The sequence below is a fragment of the Clinocottus analis genome, unplaced genomic scaffold, assembly GCF_023055335.1.
Source record: "Clinocottus analis isolate CAN_PGR_092001 unplaced genomic scaffold, fCliAna1.0.p SCAF_1, whole genome shotgun sequence".
Taxonomy (NCBI): domain Eukaryota; kingdom Metazoa; phylum Chordata; class Actinopteri; order Perciformes; family Cottidae; genus Clinocottus; species Clinocottus analis.
In genome coordinates this window covers 17,615,701-17,642,363 of record NW_027175820.1, presented here as the reverse complement: position 1 = coordinate 17,642,363, position 26,663 = coordinate 17,615,701, and the positions used below count along the sequence as shown (strand labels likewise).

The window sequence follows — 26,663 nt, the reverse complement described above, 5'->3', positions numbered from 1 at the left end:
CTCAAAAGCATACTCCTTAAAAATATGTTGATGAACTGAAGCAACAATGCTCTTGACACCTTACATTTAATAAAATCGCTTTAATTAAATCGGTGAGTATCATTGTAGTACAGGGGATATGGAGAATTAATCTGCCCCTCATCCCCACAAAATTGTGTGTTTTCTGACTAAGCAGAATTAGCCAATTTCATACACTGGAGTTTATTGAGTCACTATTTTTTGTTTTTATATATATTGATGCTAATGGTGCAAAACATGGCATTATTGTTTTTTTTTTGCAAACACTGTTCCCTGAAGAAACCTAATAATAAAATGGGAAGATATCTTCAGGGAACATTGTGTTAACAGCATTAATATTGATTCATACAGCAGAATCACTTAAATTGTGTAATGCATAACTGAACATTTGGCAACAGGAAAGGCGGAGCACCACCAGCACAGTTATGTGTCAGTGAGCTATACAAATATAAAAATAGCAAAGTTGGTTCCTTTAAAATTGGATACAAAGATGTATACACACGAAGGGAAAAAAGGTGGCTAAAAACTTTTTTTTTTCTTCTACATTTGCAAGTTTGTCTTCCAATTGCTCTTCATTTGTTCAAAACTTTGTCCAAGTTGGTCCTTATAGCATCGAGGAAGTCCGTTGTGTTCACATAATGCTCATCCAGCTTGCACCTGCAAGATAACAGTGCAGGGGTTACATTTGTAATGGCGTGTAAAATCTGTTCTTAATGGTAAAAACATTGGCAAAGATTGCCTAAAAACAGATCACACACAGACACACACACACACACACACACACACGAAAATGTAAACTTACTTAGCCAACCCATGGATGCATCCTGCAAGGTCCTTGGTCATCACACCATTTTCCACAGTGGTCACACAGACATGTTCTAACGTCTGGCAGAACCTGGACAGCAAAAAGGCAGAGTGATACACATTGTTTTGCTGTACAATTGTGTAAACATATGCTGCATGAGTAAATTACATCAGACAACGCACTTTATCAAGTCAGTATTTCCATCCAGTTTCCCTCTGTGCTCCAGCCCTCTGGTCCAAGCGAAGATGCTTGCGATGGGGTTGGTGCTGGTTGGTTTTCCCTAAAAAGCGAGGCCACAGTTAAGTTTAGTTTCCAAAAACGTCAACATGTCTTGTGTTTGCTTTGCATTCAGGTGCATTAGTGTTATTATGGAGAGGGATGTTAACCCTACCTCTCCTGCCATAGATTTTGGAACAGATTTCCTGAGTATATAAAGGGTTTAATATGTCGAGTCTTGCCAGTTTAATTCTAAAAGGACTTGCAACATAACCTGCACCAGCATTTACTATTAATGACATTCATCGCTTTAAAACTCATCGTATCTCTGATAAACAACGAAATAACGTAGCCTGTTGTCTGTGAGAAAACACTCTACTCACCTGACAAAAGAATCTAGAAATGTTAAACAAGCTGCAAAACTCTATTAAATAGTTTCTACACGCGCTGAAATTCAAAAATTATATTAACACAATTTGAGCACAATTTATTATCAAACATGCCAAATTAAACATTTAAATCATGCTGCCTTTTACACTTAGCTCAATTAACCGTTTACATGCTCAATTAACACTTGCAATTGAATACTGATAAAACAATAAAATTCAAAAAAAGCCGTGGTCTGGTATTTTAGTCCACTTCTATCATTTCAAGAGCTCATTACTATGAACAGTGTGTATGTTGGACAGTTTACACTCCACCGGCTTCCAACATTTAAAAGTATATGCAAAGAATCACAACTTCAACTCCAACCTTTGTCCTGACTCCATCCTCAAACCTGACACCATGTCCCAGCCCTGAATGAGTCCTAAAGCAGTGCGACCCTGTGGCTCTTACCCTCTGGTGTTCACGGTAGTGCCTGGTCACAGTGCCGTGGGCGGCCTCGGCCTCGATAGTCTTCCCGTCAGGGCACACGAGCACTGATGTCATGAGACCTAGAGAACCAAAACCTGGACACAACACACAGACATGACTTAGCGTCGCAATTCACAAAAAACAAGCCCACACACGTGCCAAATGTAAATAGCGTGTCATTGTGTCTTTGTGGTCGTCACTGAGCAAAGTAGGGGCACCAACCCTGAGCCAGAATGTCTGACTGCACATCTCCATCGTAGTTCTTGCAGGCCCAAACAAATCCTCCAGAGGACTTCAGGACCTGGGCCACCATGTCGTCAATAAGTCGGTGCTCATACCAGATCTTCAGCTTGTCAAACTCAGGCTTGTAGTCCCTAAAAAAGACAGAATAATACTTATGTCTCGGTACAAGTGACAGTTCAATCCAGTGGCCTGACCATTCCACATTAAAATTGGGGACTTTACACTGTTTGATCACCACATGAAATTTTGAAGTCAGCTTAAGAGCCCATTCCTCCGACAATGTAATTGAACAATCTAATGCATTGAGTCTGAATTTTCAGACGTCCAGTATCTTACTTCTCGAAGATGTCCTGGAAGATGTCTTTGAAGCGGCCATCGTAAGCCTTGAGGATGGTGTTCTTGGTGCTCATGTACAGAGGCCACCTTTTCTGGATGGCATACTGGAAGCAGCTGTGAGCAAATCCAGTGATGGACTGTGCAATGAAAATGTATAAGAAGGTCCAGATTTGTATAATAAGGTCCAGATTAAGCAATCCCATCACAGGACTTTACATACCAAAAAGAAAAGAAAATAGAAAATGCATTCCCCAAAAGAATTTTAAAAAGTATCTTTACCCATTCATAATATTGCATTGATTTCTTTTTATACTAATTCATGTAAATAAATGTAACAGCAAGCCCTTTCTTACCTCATCAGTGTTGTACATTCCCAGCCCACAGCCCCCAGCGAGAAAATTATACACCTCCCACTCCTTCTGCTGGCTTCCATCGGCTGGGGCAAACACAATCTTGAACTTGCCAGGCTGGTCCACAACAAAGTCTTTGGCCCTGTACTGTGAGATTAAACATAAAACGCGAGCTGTGCCGTTTTTCCTCAGTCAGTCTGAAGGCGTCTTTGGAAAGAGCAAAACACACGTTTGCATCTCTTACCTGATCGCCGAAAGCATGTCGGCCGATTGTTATCGCTTGTGACCAACCGCTAACAAGACGAGGGATGTTTTTACAGAGGATTGGCTCCCGGAAAACGGTGCCACCCAAGATGTTCCGAATGGTTCCATTCGGACTTTTCCACATCTTCTTTAGCTTAAACTCTGGAGAAAATAGGCATTGAACGTTGTTACCGTTATAAGACCCCCAAAACAGTTAAGAACTCTTCAGGGAACAAAATGAAAAGTATCAATACATGTATTTTTATTAACATACAACCGATTGTATTTCTAATACAGCTATTGGTTAAAAAAAATACTGCAATGCAAAACATTTCTAGACTGGAAACTGTTTGTTGGAGATAGTGTGTGTGTATGTGTATGTGTGTGTGTGTGTGTGTGTGTGTGTGTCCAAATAATAAGACTACAATTCCCACCTGTCCTAGCCAAATAATAGAAACCAGTGTGAACTATTTGAAGCTGGAGACGCCGACGAGACATAGTTCTCGGTGTAACGTAGAACCTCAAGACAATTTAAGTTTGCTTATCATTTAATTTCATTTTCGTAAGGCCTACTTTTTTGAATGTGTGTTGGAGCAACCTTTATTTATTTTGATTCACCACACAAGACATTCAACGTCAAGCCAGCCTGACAACACAAGTAAACGAGCGAGTCAAAATAATGTACTATTTAAGAATGAGAATGTAAATGTATGAATCTATAAAAGTGGACGTAGAAGAAAGTCACGACAACTGTTCTTCTACACAAAGTTGGAATAGTATAGATGGCATAAACACACAGTCAAACTCACCCTCAACTCGGGCCTCATCGGGGGTGATGGTGGCGCACTTGATCGCCACATTGTATTTCATAGTGGCCAGAGCAGAGTCCACGGTGACCTGGTCGTTTGTCTGGTCCCGGTAGGGCAGACCCAGGTCATAATACTTCAGCTCAACATCGACGTTGGGCAGGATGAGCTGCACATGTCGAGATATTGATGCGTTATCAGGGCAACACACTTTAAAAATCATTAAACCCATCCCAATTAGCAATAAGGAGACCTCCAGTTTCTTCATACGCTGAAAGTCTGAATCATTTGATTTACCTTCTCTTTGATGAACTCCCATATGATGCGAGTCATCTCATCGCCGTCCATCTCCACCACCGGTTGGTCCGCCTTGATGCGCTTTGTGGCATCTGATAAGTTCAGTTTCATATGTTTCACAGTGTTAGACAGAAAACAAAATAAACATTTAATTGTGTCTCAGTCAAAATTGCTGCTCGGTTGTTTATCTACTTAACATTCATTTAGATGCAGGGTTATTTTGAAATGGTCATAATTTGTATGTTTTCATTATTCTCACTAAATCCATTGGCTTGTATGCTTCTTGGTTCTTTAATTAATTGTGGATTTCGCAATTTGGAAAAGAGCTTTTAAACTCACATCCCTGTGGAAAAGTTAATCAACAAGTCGAAAATAACTTGAACATGACATGCACTCACTCACTTCACATGTGACACATACCTGCATTTTGGTTTCATATCCCTTTTATTACTTCGTTATAGTCAAGCAGGGTTCATTCTCACTGAGAACTCTGCCAGACATGGTGACCTTGTGATTATATGACCGCTTTAAAAGCAGGTATTACCTGACAAGCCCTTTCTGCACCCGACACCCACGTGGACTCACATGTCAAGATTAAATGATAAAGCTTTTTATAAGTTGCTCACAATTCTGCCTCGAGTTTTTCATACATTGCTATTTGGTGCCAAAATGAAAATACTGCGTCCGCTTTCAGGATCTTATGTATGATTCAGTGATGGCTCTTTGCCAATCAGCCAGATCATCTTGTTAGGCGACTGGTTTTCACTGATAACTCCTAATAAGGCGTGCTCATTAATAAAAAACCAAGCACTTGCTGAAAATGCGCAAAGCTGTAAAAAGAATGTACATTTTGAGTCATATTCGTGTGAATTTAGTCGACGGCTGACTTACAGTTTCTCTTTTGAAGTTGATGGTGGCAGACTGCGGCCGGTGAGAGCGCAGCGGGGGTTTGCGACAGTGCAGCGGCTGTACGTCTCAGAGCGTTAAGGTAACCCGCCATGTTTACTAGGAGTTACTGGAACGGTACCCTCTTTTCTTATGAATGAACGACAGACAGGTAGAGCCTGGTATTACCGGACGTAGGTGCCGGTGAACACCACCACGTCAGCTTGGATAGAGAACGCTTTACTCTGATTGGACAGCCAAATCGGCTCCGGGCCAATCAGATTGTATGCTCGTTGAAGTAGCCTACGGTGCATTCAGTGTGGGTTCAAGTTCACTTCAACGCTCCTTTCCTTGTCCTCTTTTCCTAACCCGCAAGGCAGCCCATCCAGGTAGAAATAGTCTGCTCTCGTTCCCACACGTTCAAGAAGTAGCCGATTTAAACATTGTTCTTGGGTAAAACTAGTAATACCACAGGGAATAAAACCCCCAAGTAAAAGCATTATACATGTTACTCAAGTAAAATAGTCTACAAAAGTAATATCATTAAAAATACTGGCATACTTAAAGTACCAAAAGAACTCATTATGGATAATATTGCACCTGGTAATGGTGGAGCTCATTTTAATTAACATACTGCTGGAGCTTGTGAATTTCACTATGGAGATCAATACAGTTTTAATCTTCCATAATCTTTCCAATTTATTTGCTGATTATATTTTGAAGTATAATTTTGCAAAGTAATTATGTTAAATGTAAAAGAAAAAATAGTTCACATAACATTGTACACCACAAGACGGAGGCCGCTAGTGCATTTTGCTGTTCTCGAAGGGGCAGCTGGCAGCTACTTTGCAGCGCTCTGGAAGCAGTTTAAATGTTTGCTCAAGAGCACTTCAGCACCTCCCCGGCTACCAATCCACACGCCGTACCTTATGTTGCACCAAAACTCCAGTTCTCAAGCAGTACATGGACTGAGCTACTCCTGAAATGATCTAAGAAATGTAGTATAAAGTACAATATTTCTATCAATAAAGGAGTTGAGTTGAAATATATAGTAGCATGAAATTGAAAAACTAATAGTAAGTACGAGTACCTAAAAAGTGTGCTCACATACAGTACTTGGGTAAAAACTGTTGGATGAGGTGTGTAATGTATTGGAAGAGAAAATACATTTTTAATCAGGGACTTCTTCACATGTTGGAGAAAAAAAAAGGTGAGAAATAAAATTAGAAAATTCTCAAAAATGTTCATCAGTCAATTAGAAAACAGAGCTGACAAAGCTGCACTTTTATGTGAGCTACTTATTTTAATAATGAAACATTTTCTGAAGAAAATGTTCAAAATGAAAAAATCACATTACGTGAACCTGGATCTAAGTTGGCATCTTTATACATGTCATAGAAAATAAGAAAATTGCTCAAAATACAAATCATAATATGGAAATGTTAACAAGCTGGATTTTCATCTTTAACAGAAACGGCTTTCATCCCAATGTTTTTTTTCAATCTGTTGACCGGTTTTACAGAAAATTAAGAGACATATAAACAAATTCTGACTGCAAGCATAATTTTGTTGTTGAAAAAGCCATCACAATCGGGTCATTAACCAGTGTTCATTTAACATATCTCTTAATCAAATAACATGGATTTATAATCCACAAGAGTGAAAACTAAGAATCCAATCAGTAACAGGATGGTACATAACAGACCAATTAAAACAAAAACTTTCAAATTGGTAGGAAATTAAAATCAAATGTCTGGAGGCACTTTGTATGGGAAACACAAGGGGTTGAGGGAGACAGAGCTCTTACACTTCATATTTTTCCCACATAAATTAAGGTAACAATAAACATAATACACATTATAAAACACAACCTACATTCAGCAACAACTGATTTGCCAAAACATCATGTGTACTTATCCAGATGAAAACCCATGATTGTCTTATTCATTAATAGATCAAACTAACCCTGCTTTGACTTACCCTGCTAAAAAATATATATATAATAAATAATCTGTGCAAGATTGAAAGTTGGAAAAATCAAATTTTCCAAAACAAGTACAAGAGTTGTTTCTTGTCAAAACTGCTTGTTAAGAACAAATCAGCACAGTCATGATAAAGGCACTCCCAAGTTTGTATGACACTTGGTGAGCAGGGGAAAAAAAAGGTCTCCTGAAAATACTACAGGGTGTGTGATAATCTCCAGATGCACTTATGTGTTCACATGGACACGGTTCCACCCGTCTTTCTGAGGGCAAATCAAGCCTACAAGTTCTAAGTGGCGGCTGCCACAGAGCCTTTCCTCTCACTGAAGAAGCTCCTGAGCATCATGACTTGACCGACGCCAATCACAAACAGCAGGACGGTTTCTCCGATAGACCAGTAGGTCACCCGCTCCAGGAGATGTTCGGCCTTTGTGCGGTCGTGTGCCTCTCTAAGCCTGTACCATGTCTGCGAGTCATCCACCGCCTTCAGAATCTCATGAATGGAGAGGCAGGATGACTCCAACTGAAAGTAGAAAGATCAAAACAAATGAATCCAGAGCACAGGAATGGCCCGGGGCAACGCGTACGCAGGAGGGTCACATATATGCAAACACTATCGAAAACTGGTCCTGGAACTTCAACTTCTCACATCTTCCCACCCCATGTGGGCTAATATGGGGAATCTGAGTTGTATTCTCTTTTCAGATAAACTGTAATGATGTCCAGCATATAAGCTGCAATGAAGATGTTTGGCATTTCTGACTCCAGTTTATGTAAAATTGAAACGGACTGAAGAGGGTGTTAACAAACCGGTACTATGGGTTTGGGGAGTCATACTCGCAAATATGATTCAGCTATGTAATATTTGCAGTACACTGCAATACTTGTCATCTCGTACTTTTATATTTGCACTCTTTCGACTTTATATTGCAACTGCAAGCCAGCAATGTCTCTGGCTAAATTCAGTTTGCTCTCAAGTTAGAACAGCTCTAGCTCCACCTAGTGGGCTTTTAAACTATCCCGCCTCTGAAACTAAACTAACGATGAAACAGCGAAGGTTTTTGCTGGACTTGCAATCTCCACAGCAGCTGATTAGTTAGCCTAACTTACAAAAGACAACATTAGTGGCCAATGATGTTTTTGCTAAATTGTCTCTTTAACCTGGCTCATAACTCTAAATGTGCACATATGGATTGTAGTTGTCTGCTTGTTCCTCAGACATACCTGAGTCAGTGCTGTAGCTCCAGTCATGCTCCGCATGAGAGGTTCCTCGTCTCCGTGGCGGAAATCCAGGTACACAGTTTTATGTGTAAAAGTGGAGAACTCATTGCTGAAGCAGACCTTGTAGACTCCTTCAATAGCCGTGGTGTGAGAGAAGGTGTCATACTGCTTCTTCTTCTCATTATACAAGACATTGTTTTGAGGATCGGTGACGAAGCCGTCCACATCATAGTTGCCTCCTGCGATGACCTAAAAAGAAAAGAAAACATTCTCATACATACGTGGGTGACATGTCTCATCTGCATACCAACATCGTTGAACCATAGTAAAAATAAAAAATAAAAAAAAGAAGAAGTTCTTTTTGTGACATATGGATTGTGCAAGGTTGAACCAGCTCATACTGGTTATGCAAAGTGAGCAAACCAGTTAGGTTGGTAATTATGGAAAAGAAAACCCACTTTTACCAAAACTATTTCTCCTCAGTTTAAGTCTGTAATAAAAATAAAGGCAAAGGAAACAACGAAGGCTCAAATTCAGTTGCCAAACGCGCATTTACGATTAACTGAGGTATTTTGAAACTACAAGAACTAAAATGATACATGTTCTTCTCTTTCCAAGAACGAGACAGAACGAGTTACTAGCAAATTACTCCTGTTTTTCACAATGTGCTGCACAGTTTATATGCAACTCGTGCAGCACCTGTCGAAGTGATGAGGCTTTCAGAGTAACTTACTTGGAAGTCTATTTCAAACTTCACGTCTTTCTGCAGTTCCTCGTAAAAACATTGCTTTTCGTTGTCAGAGAGCTCAAAGGTGAGCTCGGTGCCAAACACCACAGACACGTGCAGCAGCAGACAGCAGAGTCCCAGGAAGAGCATCGCGACCGCAAGAAGAAACAGTTGAAAGCGATAGACACTAGTAATGTAGCAGTTAGTAGAACGGATGATAACAGTTTTGAAGCTCTGACGTGGCACGTCCACGAAGAACTTCCGGGTCAGGTTTGTTTATTTTATGTGAAATAGAATTTTTTTAAATTTTTTATCGGACTTCAATACTTCAAACTCTAAAAAGTCACACGGTGACTCTAAATGTGAGTCAATCAGTTTTTGAAGCAGTTAATGCCACGAGACGACACAGTGTTGTTGCGTTCAAAAGCCGTTTATCTGATCCAATTAGAACAACATGTCGTCATGAAGTTCGGTTTTCAGAATAAATTACCTTTTTTTTTTCTCCAAGTAAGGCAACGTCAACATATATGCTTTGAAAAAAACGACACATTTCATGAAGCCCGTAACAGAGTTTTACAAAGTTCATTTATAAGCAATATTAATCAGCTAAATGAAATGTAATGTAAATAGTATTTTCACGCATTCAGAAAAATGTATCCTGCATTCAAAATCTATTAAGCTAAAAGTGCAGAAATATGTGCAGTTACAGTTGAACTTGTTTAACCAAAATTACATTATATTTTACAAACTTATCATGTTTTGCATGTAGTCTTAATTTAAAATGTAAAACAGTTCAATAATATTAGTACAGAGTATTTGCATCAGTAGTGGAGTGGAAGTACAAAATAGCACAATATTGAAATACTGAAGGAAAGCACAAGTACTTCAACATTGTTTTTAGGAACAGCACTTCAGTACTTGTTTCATCACCAATCGTATCAATTTATAAACAATGATTTCTAATTGATTTGATAAAATAAATGAAAATAAAAAATATGTCCTCAATCCACATCTCTGTAGAAGTGAACACTGCTGCTTTGCTTTGGTTGGACCCGTAATATATTTAAAACCTGTAGAAGAGAGTCTGCCATTAGCGTTGTCATTTTCACGACAGCAAATTGTATTTTCATTGCAAAGCAGCAGCGTATGTAATGAACCACTACAGTTGCCATGACAGCAGAACGTAAACAATAAACATGAGTCTTAATCTGAAAATCTCAGCCGGTGCACACCGCGCCTCTACTTCCGCTCAGGGAGTTGTCTTTAGCAAAAACAAATAAATCGCCTTTTTATACAGTTTGACAGCGTTTGCTGTGGTTTCATCTAATAAGGAGCGCAGTGTTATTGTAAACAAAACAGTGTTTACTCTACATTGGTGATACTCTTTAGCTTGCAGTCATTTAAATTGGTTATTATTAACAGGCTAAAATATGCAAAACTACACGGAGACAATCAGGGATGTATTAGAGAGGCACTCGACCGGTCTCGCTGTTGCTTGTGTTGCAGGTAAATACATTATTGTATCATATGGATATTGTGTGTGCTATCTTTCCTTATATGTCAGTGCAAGAACAGGTGACCATTATTTGCTGATACTGTAAGTGTGGTAATTACCCATCAGTCAGGCAGATGAATACATTTTTCTTAGTTTATTCCATTATTACAGAGATATCTCTTTGGATGTTAAGCCATATTTGAAATACCAAAGCAGTTCAACTAAATTTATTCTCTTGCAAGGAAATGTGTTTTACTGTTTTACTCGCTTTACCAAGAATCTAAAAAAAATCTAAATTGATAACCACAACAGGGTATATATTACACTGTGTTTGCGATGAAAGTTAACATTTGGTTCTCTGTTAGGAGTAGCCGTGCTGGCCTTGCGCAGGTGGATGGCTGGGGGAGTGTGTCGGAGCAAGGTCAGGCTGGATGGGAAAACAGTCCTGATCACAGGAGCCAACACTGGCATTGGCAAGGAGACGGCCCTGGATATGGCCAAGCGAGGTAAGACCCTCCCCTTCGATATGTTGTTGTTATTTTTTCTCAATTTTGTGCAGCACTTCTTCTATTCTTAAAGTGGCTGTGGATTTAGCTAAATCCCCTGCTGCCTTGACTACTAATTATTTGTGACTTAACACTTTTACTGTTTAACATTGACACTGTTTCTTATTTTGTCAAGGAGCCAGAGTGATCCTAGCCTGCAGAGACATGACCAGAGCCTGCATTGCGGCTGACGAGATCCGGCAGCAGAGTGGAAACGGCAACGTGGTGGTAAAGAAACTGGACCTCGCCTCCCTGCAGTCTGTCAGAGACCTGGCCAAAGATATCCAGGAGAACGAAGAACATTTGGACATCCTGATCAACAACGCAGGTATTTTGAATTCTCCGCTGGGACACAATGATACAATACTAATAGTAGTACCAATAGGGGCAAGCAGAATGTCTTATGGGAGGAGAGGGGCAAGTTAGGTCCAGACTTCATGAAATACTGTTTGATTTTGCACTTTTAACAAAACATGTCACAGCTTAACAACCTGTATCAAAATTAGGAGGAATAAAAAAGCATTCTATATGTTTCATATGAGATGTTGCCTTTTATGGCTGGAATTGAACTACTCTGTATTTATAGCCTTCAATTCGGAGTCAACTGATGGTGCACCAAGAGATCGTATATTCACTTTTTATCTTACGTTATCTGTTGACTTTTAGGTATCATGATGTGTCCTAAGTGGAAAACTGACGATGGCTTTGAAATGCAGTTTGGTGTCAACCACTTGGGACATTTCCTTCTCACCAACTGTCTTCTTGACCTGCTAAAGAAGTCAACTCCAAGTCGCATCGTCATCGTCTCCAGTCTGGCACACGAGAAAGGTATAGATGATATTATGTAATTTTTGTTCGTTAAATCTACTCCATAGTTAGACCTACACCTCAGACGTTTTACTCCACTTAAAGTGATATTACACATTGGTTAATTAAGACAGATACAACTTACATGATTGCTTCTGGATTTGAAAATGTAATTTCTGCTTGAGGACGACACTGGACTGTTTCTTGCAGGCAGCATCAACTTTGATGACATCAACCTTGATGCAGACTACCAGCGCGAGAAAAGCTACAGGCAAAGCAAGCTTGCTAATGTGCTGTTCTGCAAAGAACTGGCTTCCAGACTGAAAGGTAGAATCCAATGCTTGCTATGTCTTAATGGCCCTCTGGTGTTTCATGCATTGTATTTGGTTTGATGGATCTCTCTCCCTCTCATTAGACACTGGTGTGACAGTGTACAGTCTTCACCCTGGTGTCATCCGCACCGAGTTAGGACGCCACTTTTTCCCCACTTTAGCTCTGTGGCAGAGGATCCTCATCATGCCAATCATCTTGCTGATCAAAAGTCCCTATGCTGGAGCTCAGACCAGCATCTACTGTGCTGTCGACGAAAGCCAGGCAAATGCCAGCGGCCTCTACTACAGGCAAGTGCAACAAAACAATTCAACTCACCGGACTGTGAAGGTTAACTTTATTAACTGAGTTGATGTTTGCAGTTGTCTGGAATTCAGTTGACTTTGCATGTTTTTTTTTCTCAGCCCATTGTACTTTATTAGTTTATCAGAACACAGGGACTCATAATGATCTTTTCCCTCTATTTTAATTCCAAATGCAGTGACTGTGCCCCCAAAAAGCCCGCACCACAGGCCCTGGATGACGCTGCGGCCAAGAAGCTGTGGGACCTCAGTGCTTCCATGGTTGGTCTGGCGTAAACACAACAGCCTGTTCCTCATGCTGGAGTCAGCTGCCCTGTTTCAACGGGTGAATTAAACACAGCAAATGATGTTATTATCTAATGGGTAGGGGCATTGCATTAATGATTTGACCTGTTTTGGCTCTGAATGATTTGCACTTAAAGATTTGCACTATTTTAATCTCAGACTCCAGTAAGTTCTGTGGATTTTCCCTTCAGGCTTATTGCTTAACCTTTATATTCCGCAAATTCCGAATGATTATTTTGAGCATTATCGTATATCAGTGTGATATTGCTTTGTTCTTATCAAATTGAGGCACTTAATTGACCGTATTGGCTGATTGTCTGGTTGTATGCATTTTGGGGCGGCTGTGGCTCAGGAGAACGAGCGGGTTGTCCTTTTACCGTCAGGCAAATTGTTCGATCCCCGGCTCCTCCTGTTTGCATATCAAAGTGAGCAAGTAACTGAACTCCACGTTGCTCCTGATGAGCAGGCCAGCGCCTTTCATGGCAGCTCCATCATCATCAGTGTGAATGGATCAATGAGCGACACATGTTGAAGCACTTTGTCCGGTAAAGTAGAAGAAGATACACAAATGTAGGCCATTTCAATGAGCAATTGTTGTTGTTTTTTTGCATTTTTTTATTACATTTTTATTTGGAATAGTAAAATGTCTACTTTTCCAAGATAATTTGAAGACTTCAAACTGTTTTTTTTTATTCTTTGCAATAATGGACAACATACAGTAAAATGATTGTAGTAGTTTATTCATTCTGTAAATACATAACAGGAAACTCATATAAAGCAATACCACATTTTCCAAAGATTTATAAGGAAATGTAGTTGACAGTGTACCCGTTCAACCTCTGCGCAAATAAGCTGTCGTCGGAGTAGTGATGAAGTGTTGTATGAAGGCTTGCAAGTGACCATATTTGTCGGCACAGGTGAAAAGATTGTTGTACTTCAGAAGAGAGAGGATCCTTCACCAGGTGTAGAAGGGGAGTTGACGCCTCAGGGGAGAGCAGTTAGGAAGCAGCCGTAGCTCCAGAAGACTCGTCAGCTTTATATGGGCGTGTGTGTGTGTGTGTAAGTGCTGTTTGTTGTATCAAGGTGTGTTTGCTTTCATTCTCTGAGATGAGAATTGAACTGTGTGCCTTCGTTATCCGAATAAACCAAAAAAGTAGTACAACAGGGAAAAAATCAATTATGTTATACCTTTTGCAATAAATGTCTGATTTAAAAATGATTACTTGTCTGGAATATATTTTAAATAGTAGATGCAATCATTTAAACTCTTAAATACTCTCTATATTGATGGAAGATTGATGGCTGTAAATGAGGGGAATAGATATAGACAACAATTGAAACGCAATCTTAAGAGTCACATTGTGAGTTTCAGAAACAAAATGGGAATCAGGCTCTCGCGACCAGCTTATCAGCACATTGAAGATGATGCTGTGTTCAAAAGAGTGAATGCGGCTGCATATTGTGTTTGAGAGCAGTTTATGCATCTTACAAAGTGGGGGTACCAGTCTGAGCAACGCATTGGAAGCTTGGTTATTCAAAAGTTTCCCTAGAACTTTTTAAATAAAGCCAGATGAGAATATAAATTATATAAAAGATAATTAGTTTTAAAAGCTTAGCTTATAGGAGTTCGAAAAAAATAAAGCATTTCTCATCTCTCATAGAATTTAACAAAATATAGACATGAAGTTTTTACTTTATATCAGCAACTTTGTGTGGATACTATTTAATGTTTTGTACCAGGACTTTCTTATCCCGACCCAAAACCTTTTCAAACTGTTTTCCAGCGGTCAACTGTTCTCAGTTTGATGTTGAGATACTTTCCATTCAGTGAGCTGTGAGTAAGAATAGAAATGTCAAAGCTGCATGTTTGTAGGTGTGAACTCATGTCAGTTAGTTATGCATCAAACATTACTCACCGAAGTTTTGTATTTCAGTTCACCGGTTGCTTTGTCATGATTATGTCATGCTGTATCATGTCAGGGTCTCTGAGTTCACTTCTTTCTCACTGGTTTCTAAATGTAATGTCAGGAGAACTGCTACATGCTACATACTTCTTCCGACACATAAACGGTAAACGGAATTAATTTTTTTGGATCATACTGGTAATGTCAAAGACTTAAACAAACTTTTTTTTTTTTTTAGAGAGAAAAACAGTCTTGCCTGAAGCCACACACCACAGTGTGCTTTCTGTCATATATCTGTCATAAAACCAGGTGTGCTCAGAGCTGCCTGAAGGGAATCTGTGTTAATATTCTGCTGTCTCTCATTTTACGAGACAAAAGTGTCAAGTCAACTTCACTCTTTTCAGTTCATGGATGTAAAGTGCAACCCAATTCATCCAGCACAAAATCATCTTCAAAAGGACATCAGATCATTTCATTATTCACAAATCAAAAGGATTACAATGCAACCTAATGTTAGTGTTAGTCACTTCACATAAAACTCTTATTTTCTTAACAACTCTTGAAAATGCAATAAATACCCTCTAAAAAAATGAATTGGTAGCAAAAACAAACAACTAAAGCACAAAAACGAATAAAACACAATCAACAAGTGTACATTGAATGACTGAATTACCCCGAGGCTCTCAGAAGTTGTGAGTGTCTGTAGGTAATGTCATGCACATGCCCTTATCAGTTCTCCGTCCAACGGATACAGAATCTATAGCTGGGCTGGAAAAGTGATAAGGAGATGTGAGCGACCACAGTACCACAACACGTGTGACAGTCTCCAGCAAATTGTGATGGAGGACCTAATGTTCAGAGGCAAAAGTGAGATTCCTGAAAGGTTTCAAAAGTATCCAGCATGGACAATCTTAAATTGCCGTCCCTTCCCTCAAGGTCCTGGTCCAAAGAGAGGAGTTTCGAAGTCGAAGCAGATGAGATCTGTTCTTCTCTTCCATCATTCGGTCGCAGAAGAGGTAAACCTGTCTCTTTTCCTACCACCTCTACCGGGTAAAAACGGCTCAGATCCTCACTCAGCGAGGAACCAGTTAAGCTTTAACCGGTCAGAGTGGGTTCCTGCAGCAGTGGCCCCTCACTGTTCGACTGCTGACAAACTTTTGAGACACACCCCATTGATGAGTTTTATTTCACTGCGGCTCCGCCTGGCTCGGAGGGATTTCTCTGCTGCCATTGGCTCACGCTCAGAACTCACCATACCTGCCCCCTGGCTCTTGTGGACTGGAGCCAAATAGTTCTTCCAGCTGTCACTCATGGTGGAGATCAGCCAGTGGGATGAGAGCGGCCAGGCTTGGTTGGTGTGCTCCCCACAGGTGTGGCTGAGAAGCACATTCCAATATGTACATACCTGTCAGCTCCTCTGGTATTCAGCTGCTCCGAGAAGGTCCTCTGTTGACCACTCGCTCTCCCCTCTCCTCCTCATGGGGCCCATGCAGAGGGAGAAGGAAATAGCTCATTTTTCAGTTGCACAAACAAGCGATTATCCACCTGTGTGTGTCTTCAATTCTTTCTTGAAGCGTACCACTTCATTTAAACTTATAATGTGCCATTAAGGAGAAAACGCCTTGTTTCACTACATCATTGCTCATGCACAACATGTGTGTCATTAATGACACAGTGTATGTATCTGTAGAGTAAAGGGGCTCCCTTTGGTGCTTGGAGGCTGTTTGGAGTGTAAACCCATGGGAGTCACTCTAAGCAACGTGTGAACTATGTGAGTCAACATAGTAAATAAAGGCAGCACTGTATTTTTACATACAGCAGAGTATCTCAGGAAGCACAGTCGAGCATAGGTATATGTCATTTCATGATACACCCTAATATGTGGAGTCAGTTAGCACACAGGTGCAGGCAGTGGCATGTGCTCCCCCCAGCAGAGAACATCAGATCATCTGTGCCTGTTTTCTCCCTCAGGAGATCATAAAGCCTTAACGAGAATGTGTGAAGTGGAGGGTTGTGTTGTTTGCTTCCTCTGGTATGCAGGCCTCTATCTCTTTTTCTGCTCGAGCCATTTTCTATATGTTCTCGACCCTCTCTCTTTCTCTCTGTCTCTCTCTTTCTCTTACCTTCTTCTTCATCTTGCAGTGTATCCCTGACTCTCTCAATTCCTCTCTTTCAGAGTGCAGGAACAAACAAACAGTGTACGCCTCAGGCAGGTGCGGGAATGCCGGCTTGCAGCATTCACATGCCTAAAGCCGAGCCGAGCAGTGCAGTGCAGCCCATACCGTGATTACTTTTCGGACGAGTCTGTGCATGTGTTGAGCTGTATCAGCGCAGCCACAGTGACTAAGCTCCTCTGTGTCGCCAAGCACTTACCTAATATAGTCTAGCTGGTACTCGCATTAGTTGTTGCTTGTTTTATTTCAAAAATAATCCTTAACTCAGAAAGAGGTCTGTAACCCACTTTGTGCCCTCAGATAATAAGAAACTATAATGAGTGGCTATAATATATTATAGTAGTAGCATTAAACTACTGAAATGAGACTGCTACTTCAACCAAAAATAACGATAATGATGTCACAATGTTTACTTCTGATAATGGTCGTTGAATCCAAGTGAAGCAGGAGTTTGCTAACAGAGCATCCCAAGTGGACATTTTCATGGTATTATGAAAATTAGAAGCTATCACACCATGACAATCTGCCTTAGTTTAGCAAAGAAAGAAACTTAAAGTAGGTTAACGACTTCATTTTAAGGGTAGATGTACAAACGCTTTGTTGATTTAAATCTACTGTAATGTTTAAGGACCTAGTTTAGAGTGTGTCACATTATTATAAGGTGTTTATCTTATTTTGACTATTTTATTCTTTTAAAACATATCGTATGCTTGAGGCCCTTGACACCCAGGGTCTATTTAACAGCTCAAAAGACATATTTAACATTGAACCGTCATTACTTTTTCTACGTCAACAAAAATCAAACATTTTCGAGACCGAAAATGATTCTGCTTGTTTGTGTGAACAGAGCGATGGCGCATCCGGATCAGGGGTGTCTGTAAGAATTCCAGGGCCCGTGCCGGGTGGAGGATTTTTAGATGGTTGTGAGAGGCGTTCAGGGCCCTAAGGCTACATTCTGTCGCCAGGGATGAAGACATTGTCGAATGAGCACACAGACAACAGGGGAGGTGCTGAGTCAGCTGTCCTCCTGGTTTAGCACACGCTGCGCTGCTCCGGACTCTTCGCCGCACGGTTCCCATCAGCTCCTCAAGTCAGGAGTCACAAATCCCTTGTTCCTGTCAACGAGACACATGTTTAGATTCTGACTGCTTTCTTTAAACAAACAAATTAAAAAACCTAGCAGCACAAAATATAAGATGGAAGACCTTTACTCCCTCGTACAGGGACTGGTGTATGATGGAAACTAAGGATATATTTTGTATGTTGGCTATTGTGAACTTTGATTACTTGCATTTTTAAATAAGATTGACTCACAAATATATCTTTATAGTAATGTCGTACAGTCAGTAACTACAGTTATGATTTTAGATTTGAATATATTTCACATTTATAGGAATATATACATAGAAATGTTTTTAAAAAGGCACAAATTAGGCCTTTGACACAGCTTTGTCCTGGGATTGCTTAAATGTCTCCTATTTCAAGATTATTCAAATAAAACCATTATTCACCTTTGTTTTGAATACATCTCTTCGTTTGTCATGTCAACATGTAAAGTTGTTAAATCTGTACTTTTTACCTAAAGTTTTCCTTCCACTGACGCCACACAGCTTGAATGTGCCGCCCTCTTCCGCGTGGTTTGACATTCTGCTCTTGATATTTTGTGACGTCTTAGCATACAATCCAGAGAGGAAGGGCTGTAGCCATCTCTGCTGGCATTGTTGTCGATTATTTAGTTGAGTTCCCCTCGTCAGTGGGAAAGTCTGGTGCTAAGCAAACGGGCGTCTGCCGCTCTTTACCCAGTTCCGGAGTTTGTGAGAAAATGTGACGACGGGGCCACTCATGTGGACCAGAGGAGATCTGCTAAAACATCTTCTGTCCCTCATTGGGATTAGTGCGGACACATTCCTGTCCTCTGCTTTGTGGCTCCCACCACTCTGCTTCACGCTGCTCACATGTGTGAATGTCCACGTGTGTGCATTCACACATGGACACTGAGCATGCATTCAAAGACAATGATTGATGACAATTGATCACGGCGATTCAAATTTCAACACATTTGGAATGGCCATAGCAGTACTACCAATGAAAATAGTGATAATGACGAAGTCAGACAAAATCCCTCCCTAATAAGTATCTACATAACAAGTCAAATATCAAAGTGACACATTGTTGACACAAATCCATCAGAAAACTTAATAATGTTTAGTTTAAAAGACATCCTAACGCTTCTTATAATAAACCAGATGTGTCATTGTATATATCTGGACCACAAACAAAAACCAGTCAATCCAGATTTAAAATGCTTTATTTCACGTTGTCAGGCTGTACACTGAACTGATGCTGGGTTAAAACTTAATAAATGATAAAAAAAAAAAATAATAATAAAAAAAAACACCAGTCAAGAGCATTGACCTGCAGTGCTGTAAACAATATTTATTCACATGATATTGTTTTCCTCAGCTTCAAGGTTCTGCCATAAAATGTCATCCACTCATCACGCGCGATGTTCGGTTGGGCCAGGCAGCGGGGGAAGCACCCCCAGGCGCGTCGGATCCTCCCCTGGATGGACTGCAGTGGAATGTCCCAGCATGCCTTCTGCAGCATTGTTTAAGGGTTTCCAACTTGTAAGGAGTCCACTTTCTACAACCAAACAAAACCTCCAAACAACAATGTATTGATCCTGAAATTCTATATGGCTTTTCATTGTTTGGACCTGAGATTGGACTGTTAATTGAGCTCAAGTGTGATGGTTTAGGTTTATTGTCCTGAATGGCAGTCCCTGCTAGATTAACCCCGTGTTCGTCTATCAGCTGGTTTAAGAGAACACATTTTGACATGTCACTGTTGGGAAAGCTCAAGTATTTATGATGTAAAAACCGGGTCTGTCTGGCTTATAATTACTGATCTATGATTTACTGGAACAGGAAGTCAGGAGTCCTGATCTAATCGTGTACGTTATCAGTGGCTCATGTGCTTTTCGGACGAGTCAAAATGCCTGCGGTGACAAAAGTGTCGATGTGCAGCACAAAAGATTAAATATGTCTCGATGTCAGCAAAAAAAATCATACTTTTGGGAAATTTCCATTTTTAATGATTGTTAAAATGATTTGAGAATTAAATGACATCTATTTTAAAGGTGGTTTCTTTTTCTTAAATATTTGTTTCGGAATTTGGCTCATTGGGTCAAAACTGCACACACAAGCCAAATAAGACTCGGAGATAAACATCTCACCTCCATCTCAAAAGGAAACCGCAAACAAAACCAAATCAAACCAAATCAAAAACCTGAAAATTGTTGCAAAAATAAAAATAATTATTGATATAGCACTTTTAAAAACAGAGTTAACAAAGTGCTTTCACAGATTTGCAAAGCATTAACACAACCCAAATGGTGGCAAACAAAAAAGACCATACCACAAAAGCATTTAACATAACCAAACCTAACAAATAGCCAAAAAGAGCAGTAGAAAACAAACAAATATATAAAATATACAAACAAAACCTTGGGGACAAAATAACTGCATAATAGATCATACAAATGATGCACTCATTCACAAACGGGTGATTTGAATATCAAAACAACTTAATATACAATCACTGCTGTCGTTAGTACTTTGTATACCTTTTAACAAAGTATCACACAAGCTTCTGTATAAAACTGCTCCAGTACATCAGCATCTACAGTACTCACATTTCTAAATAAAAAAAAACATATACAACCAGTTTATTTTTATACAAATGGCGGTTTTTAACAACAACAACAACAAAAGCATTAACGAATACAGTGTGTTACTGTAAACATAAAAAAATGGCAAACAAAATAATATTGTTTGGAGAGGTGGATGGTCTTGTGTCGCACCTTCTGTTGGGTTCTCATTCACATCATAAGCGATGCATCCCATGTCACTTCTTTGTTTATGTCCTCGTCCTCCTCTCTCTCTTTTTTCTTCCTCTTCCTCAGCTTTCTTCTTGTCTCACTTCCACCATGTTTGCACACTTTCTCAAAAGAGGTGAGCTTCCTCGAGGTCTGTAGTGCTAATCACCAGACAGATTGCTGTTCAGTAATGTGTGTTTGTGCTATCGCGTGTGTTGGTGTGGGCGTGGGTGTTGCCAGAATCAGGTATGTTTGCATTTTGTTTCTCCCACTGATTGTATGAGATTTAATTTGTTACACGTGTGTGTCTAAGAAACAGTGTGTAGTTGTTTGTAAAATGTGTGTTGCAAAATTGCACACAGAACATGTCTTTCTTTTCGTTTAGACACAGCCATTTTTAGACGTAGTCTTACAAGTTAAGGTTGTGATGCTGCTGTCTCAGCATTCACTTTCAGCAAAAAAGCTGTATTGATTAAAACAATTGTGACGTGGATGACAACAGACATTTTGTTCTCCTCCTCGAAGCCGCTGTCCTTTGGTTGCTTCATAATCACCTGTTCACATTTGTTTCAAAGCAGGCATTGAGACATTGTGACTTGTCATCGCTAACGACTTTAATGATGATTCCAACTCGGTGTCCGTTATAGCAAATAAACGCACAATGACAGGTCTCTGAAACCAGAACAGATGTGCCATCAGTGTTATTAGTAGCACATGTGCTTTTCCCACATGTTTTAAAACCAACCCTTCCATGGTACAACGATGTGATGATCCCATGATGCAATGGGATGCAATTCAAAATGATGCAGGGTGGAGCAGAAAAAAGCTCTGCATGATGTTTAGAGACACACACACACACACACGTTTCACCAGCTGAACCGCACACTCAGATTTTCTGTTGACAGTCATGACAAACTTTACTTGTGACAGAAGAGAACTTCCCTTTCCCAGATTTCCATTGTTAAAAGATTTAAATGAATTTAGATTTCACCGGCGTTTAATCTCATCCATCATGTATCATTGCCTGAGACATCTGATCCATGCTCTCACATATTCATGCGTGAATGATCAGAACATACATGAAGGTAAATTACCTCCATAACATTACGTCCACACCAGTCTCACACAGATCATCTGACATCAGTGAGCAGTTCAGTGAGTTCTTCAATAAACCCATGCGATGATAAAACATGTCATCCTGTGGTGAAATAAGTCAAAATGTCCTCCCGGCATCTTCTTCTTCATTTGGAAGGAGAAGGACACAAAAGGAAGGCAATGCCTCAAAATGAAACGTGAGCTGTTGAAATGATTTACGGTCAGAGTGCAGCTGCATATCCAACGCACAGCAGTGGCCTCTGCTGTGAGACATCGCCAACAAACTGAAGTTGATATTACAGTCGTAAAATTTGTCTCAAGCGACAAATCCGTGTTTTTTGTATTTTTCTAATTAAGAACCCAATTTTTGATATACTACATTTAAATGTTTTTGTGAACTTGTGAAGCCTTATGTCGTGATGAAATGTACAATTATCTCATAAAAGAGAGTCTGATTGTTCTTATAATGCATGTTTGAAGCAAAACTACAGAGGATGCAGCACACACTGTAATATCCTTGGTCCCAATGTGAACTCCTCTAATAACATTTCTCTTATGTTGCCTTGCGGCTGTATTTAATCACAGAGCTTGTTATGTACATAAATATAGGTTACTTAGCTTTGACCTATTATTACAAATATGTGTATTAATCATTTTAACAAATATTTAAAAGACAAAATGTTACATTTATCCTAATCTTGTATCATTGAGTTTAGTTTGGGGCATGTATAACATGTAGTTTGGATGTAAGATTCCCAATTATAGCCCCAATGTGGGTAAAACTGTGTGAAAACTGTGTGATTGCACCCTTGAATCATCTTCAAGGGTGCAATGCCTTCTAGTGGGCAAAAGTGCAACCTGACACAGCGGACTAAGATTTGGCTTTTAAATATAAATGATAAAGAATATATGAAGAACCCCTATTGGTAAGGCGTGTGTGCCACAAACTGTAAGGCAATCGCACACAAGACATTGTTTGGCAATGTCATGGCCAGTAATGGCTGATAGTGTTGAGTGTGTTTGAGCCTTGACAAAGTCTCCACATCTTCCTTTGGACCAGTTAGTGAGAGCTGAAATTTGGATGATGGGTTGTTCTGCTCTGACATATTGAGACACAAGGACAGTGTTGGACTCCCTCAACACATTCACTACCAGCCCTGATGTTTGACCATCTGATGGCATGTGTGCACATTACATTTGTTTTTGAGTAAATGGGGTCACTAGTTGTGAAGTAAGGAAAGGAAGTTAATTTACGGGACACGATGTGTCTCTTCATTTCGGTCTTATCTCAGTACAGTTGGAGCTAATCTCGAGATAGATAAAAGAATCTATGGTAATGTAATATATTGTTGTTTCCATGTAAAGTAAATGCATGTAATGACACGCCAAACAAGCAAAACACTTGAGTCTGTGTTCAGATATGACAATCACACATAATTAAGCATGCAGTGTAGACAGGAGATCATTAAATAATGATGACTTTACTTGACCCAGTGGAGAAACGTTGATTCCACACATGTTTTCACATATGATCCTTGAGTTTTTGGTCACTTCCAGACCCTCCTCCTTTCATTTTGACAGCCTAAACAGCACTCAGTAGCCATGGACACAGATCATGTGGTTTTGAAATAATGTGTCCTTGAAAACCAACTACAGCTCTCTGTTTGTATGTGTGAGTGTGCGCCTACTGTGCCTGTGTGAAAGATGCACTTTAGAGGTGTGTTGGTGCTTCTCAAGGCGCGTGCACTCATGTGACTCATAGCTCCATAACATGATTTACCCACAGGTGAGCATTAGACAGTGCGACACTTTGGGTTGAAATACGGTGTGTTTTTTATTTATTCAACCTTGACATTACAATCTACACAAAGTGCACCAAAGAACAAACAAAGCGATTACAAATTGTGACAGACAAGGGACAACAGATACGTGATACAAATCAAGATTAGAAAAATAGCAATTGCACTCTTTAGATTCATTCATTCTTAAACACACACACACACAAGTTTGATTTCCAGGTAACTACATTCATTCTCATTATGTGACTATGTGGGAGAAACATTGTAGTATACAAGTGATCTGTAACTGATCAACCTCACTGGGACCCGAGCGGATGAGAAGCAACACGGTGGCGCTTCCAGAGCTGCTGCTGCTGTTGTGCTGTGCTACACCCCTGCTGTTCACTGAAGGGTGAAATGTGATCATGGAGGGCTGCCAGCACACATCAGGACCTGGCAGTTGAAATGGCAAGGCCAGCAAACTGAGATCCAACACTTCTCTCCTGTCGCTGGCAGCCTCTGAACACTAGAGGGCAAGCACGCCTCTACTTTGACGACGGTCTGACGGCAGAACAAGACACAGCTTGTCCATTAAAAACATCTGTAAGAAAATCAACTGGTCATTTTCAGTTCTCAAAGCTTTTTAAATGAAGTGATAGAAAAAGGTTGCTGCAAGTCAACAAGAAGAGAGAGACAGGTTGTCCAGCAGGAGAGAGGCTCAACATGTTGTGTGTGCATCTGCCACACAGTCTTTGTTCAGTAGGTCCTCATGTCCCTCAGACGTGTCTATTTTTTTTACAAGGTGATTTTCTACCACTATCATTTGTACCCTCAAAAGTATCCCAACTGCCTACAATATTCTTTTGAACAGCTCTATTGCCATCAAGTGACATTTAGAAAGTGGGGTACAGAACTGAAATAAAACGAAAATGAAAGTTTGAGCAAACTGTTCACTTTGAACTCAATTGATTTTTTACGTGTGGCCCTAATCGTCTACCGTGCCTATCATGGATATGAAATATGTTATATCGTAATTATTTTACAGGTTCGGCATAATATTAGTGTTTAATCCACTTAACGCTCCAGCTGGAGATACATGGCCAGTGGCCGCCTACGGACCCAGGGGGACAAAACACTGAATTGCTTTATATTTGTTTATTAAACATTAAAACTGTCACAATTTGAAATGTAAAGTACTATTGCAAATCAATCTCAGTGATCTTCCTGCTTTTTTTCATAAAAGGTTAATAAGCCTTTTGAATCTAAGTTAGATTAAATTATATATTAAAATTAAAAAAAATCAATATCTCAGTAAATCTTTTTCAAACTTTTCTTATTTTTAAACATTTTGCCTCGTCCAAATAAAATAGAAAACATGTATTGGCCTCTCAGTGTTCCTACTTTTGGCACTTTCATATGGTTTGTTTTAATTTGCCAATATGTTAAGACATCTCTCTCTGAAATGTCTGACTCCATCCTAATTTTGTTTTGTTGGCCTTGTGTTATTCAACAAATGCTTTTCTGCAACAGACCAATATGTTTTATCCAAGAAACAATCCCAGTATCATCCAACCGTTTACAATGTGTTCTGTGTTCAACCCACACAATATAAACAATATCATTTCATTTTTCTGTTGAATATGTGCAGTTAACTCCACTTAGACATATTATACACAACACACACTGCTTTAAACCTCAGTAGATGTGACCTCAACCTTACAAACAGTGACCTGTAGTGTCAATGATAATTTCTGAAAGACACAACGGGTGAGTTAAGGGTAAACAGCTGCACATTGAACTAAAGCTTGAATACACATAAATAAGTTAGCTATGATGAATTTCCCACATGTTTTGAGCTGTATTTTGTTTTAATTTGTTATTAGTTGTACCACAGCTGGCCGATACAATGTGGGCTGTTTCATCATGTCCTTGTTTTCCATCCGCCTATTCCACTTGTTGATCTGCTGGGACTGCTGCTTTGTGATGTGTGGAGAGAGGTTAGCCTCCTTTTCTGAAGAAAAAAAACACGACAATGTGAATTGTCAGCAACTTGCTGTCTTTATTTGTTTTAATTAGTTTGGCAAGTTCTGTAAAAAGGAGTTCAAGTCAAAAGGTTGACAATTCATCTGCCAATGAATTATGTTCATCCTCAGCAAAATGAAAAACATGGATTATTGTACATGCAGTGCTCTCTATATAGCTTGTTAAATTCAGTTTCACAATGGAAAGAATTACCCTGAAGGAGAATGATATGAAAGAGTAATTCATCATGCCTCCAGACGTAATCTAATTATAGACACAATTTAGTTATTGCATGCATTGTTGAAAATAAAAACTATGGTCGATACTACTCATAAGCATATTAGTAATTATATAGGAATTCATCCTTTAACTTGCTATGACATAGCATGAAGGAGGGATATGAACAAACTGCACAGATCAGATAACAATTCCTCCAGTCATGTCGGCCCTCAGCACTGCTCCGATTCCAGTTTATCAGCGTGTTCATGCACTGTTGTGCACTGCAGGCGGTGAGTGCCAGTTCTGCTGCAGTTTTGAAACTAATAGAGGCATACTCTGGGAGGTTTATTAGTCTCTCTCTCTCTCTCTCTCTCTCTCTCTGTCTCTCTCTCTCTCTCTCTCTCTCTCTCTCTCTCTCTCTCTCTCTATCTCTCTCTCTCCCTCTCCTCAGGGCATGGCAATGGCAACTGTGGAGAGACATTGCCACAAATAGACTCTCTAAATATGGAGGGCTTCAGTCAAGAGAGAATGGATGATCGAATGTTGGGCCTCTCCACCCAACGGCTTCTATAAAAGGAACGAGACAGAAGAGAAGCTGAACTGTTGATGACACTTTGTGATATGTATATGTTTTGAGTGTATGTATCTGAGTTCTGGGCATGTGGTCTACTGTGTTTGTGTATCTACAGTAAATGTGCATCATGAGGCTCAGATAAATGTTGTCTCATCATAATAATAATGCTGAGTGTGAAGGCTCTGATGGGTCCACCATGGCAGTATCAGGGTGTTCTGGGTGTCACGCATGCATGTTCAATGAGTCAATAGCAATGGGAAAGTCCCATTACA

At 39.9% G+C, this 26,663-nt stretch overlaps 3 protein-coding genes across 4 annotated transcripts; 1 reads left to right on the top strand and 2 right to left on the bottom strand.

Moving 5' to 3' along the window:
* Positions 1–65: 65 nt before the first annotated feature.
* Positions 66–5,177, bottom strand: LOC137801244 (isocitrate dehydrogenase [NADP], mitochondrial-like). The gene is made up of 11 exons (XM_068598681.1): positions 5,061–5,177; positions 4,170–4,261; positions 3,876–4,041; positions 3,068–3,228; positions 2,827–2,970; positions 2,474–2,610; positions 2,117–2,268; positions 1,877–1,989; positions 1,006–1,103; positions 821–913; positions 66–675 (listed from the first exon to the last, which is right to left on the bottom strand). The coding sequence occupies exons 1-11, from the start codon at positions 5,167–5,169 to the stop codon at positions 591–593; spliced, it is 1,350 nt and encodes a 449-aa protein (XP_068454782.1). The 5' UTR covers positions 5,170–5,177; the 3' UTR covers positions 66–590.
* Positions 5,178–6,240: 1,063 nt separating this feature from the next.
* tmed3 (transmembrane p24 trafficking protein 3) lies at positions 6,241–9,206 on the bottom strand. The gene is made up of 3 exons (XM_068598618.1): positions 8,991–9,206; positions 8,261–8,506; positions 6,241–7,559 (listed from the first exon to the last, which is right to left on the bottom strand). The coding sequence occupies exons 1-3, from the start codon at positions 9,132–9,134 to the stop codon at positions 7,326–7,328; spliced, it is 624 nt and encodes a 207-aa protein (XP_068454719.1). The 5' UTR covers positions 9,135–9,206; the 3' UTR covers positions 6,241–7,325.
* Positions 9,207–10,240: 1,034 nt separating this feature from the next.
* On the top strand, positions 10,241–26,396 carry si:ch211-107o10.3 (uncharacterized protein LOC407663 homolog). Of its 2 annotated transcripts, XM_068598504.1 has the most exons (8): positions 10,241–10,490; positions 10,845–10,985; positions 11,161–11,352; positions 11,691–11,852; positions 12,042–12,158; positions 12,247–12,451; positions 12,643–12,788; positions 26,269–26,396. In XM_068598504.1, exons 1-7 carry the CDS (start codon positions 10,415–10,417, stop codon positions 12,737–12,739), a joined length of 990 nt encoding a protein of 329 aa, XP_068454605.1. In that variant the 5' UTR covers positions 10,241–10,414; the 3' UTR covers positions 12,740–12,788; positions 26,269–26,396. The 2 variants fall into 2 exon arrangements, with proteins under 2 accessions (XP_068454605.1, XP_068454534.1); XM_068598433.1 differs by lacking the exon at positions 26,269–26,396 and having other exon boundaries at positions 12,643–14,125.
* Positions 26,397–26,663: the final 267 nt, after the last annotated feature.

What these genes read in the sequence shown, in the direction of transcription:
- tmed3 (XM_068598618.1), bottom strand. Translation starts at nt 9,134, where the DNA reads ATGCTCTTCCTGGGACTCTGCTGTCTGCTGCTGCACGTGTCTGTGGTG. An exon ending in AGTTTGAAATAGACTTCCAA is followed by an intron (nt 8,507 to 8,990) that starts GTAAGTTACTCT and finishes TTTTCTTTTTAG; the next exon opens with GTCATCGCAGGAGGCAACTA. An exon ending in GAGCTACAGCACTGACTCAG is followed by an intron (nt 7,560 to 8,260) that starts GTATGTCTGAGG and finishes TTCTACTTTCAG; the next exon opens with TTGGAGTCATCCTGCCTCTC.
- si:ch211-107o10.3 (XM_068598504.1), top strand. Translation starts at nt 10,415, where the DNA reads ATGCAAAACTACACGGAGACAATCAGGGATGTATTAGAGAGGCACTCG. An exon ending in CGCTGTTGCTTGTGTTGCAG is followed by an intron (nt 10,491 to 10,844) that starts GTAAATACATTA and finishes GTTCTCTGTTAG; the next exon opens with GAGTAGCCGTGCTGGCCTTG. An exon ending in GCCAGCGGCCTCTACTACAG is followed by an intron (nt 12,452 to 12,642) that starts GCAAGTGCAACA and finishes TTCCAAATGCAG; the next exon opens with TGACTGTGCCCCCAAAAAGC.
- LOC137801244 (XM_068598681.1), bottom strand. Translation starts at nt 5,169, where the DNA reads ATGGCGGGTTACCTTAACGCTCTGAGACGTACAGCCGCTGCACTGTCG. An exon ending in GACATGCTTTCGGCGATCAG is followed by an intron (nt 2,971 to 3,067) that starts GTAAGAGATGCA and finishes TTAATCTCACAG; the next exon opens with TACAGGGCCAAAGACTTTGT. An exon ending in ACTACCGTGAACACCAGAGG is followed by an intron (nt 1,104 to 1,876) that starts GTAAGAGCCACA and finishes CTCGCTTTTTAG; the next exon opens with GGAAAACCAACCAGCACCAA.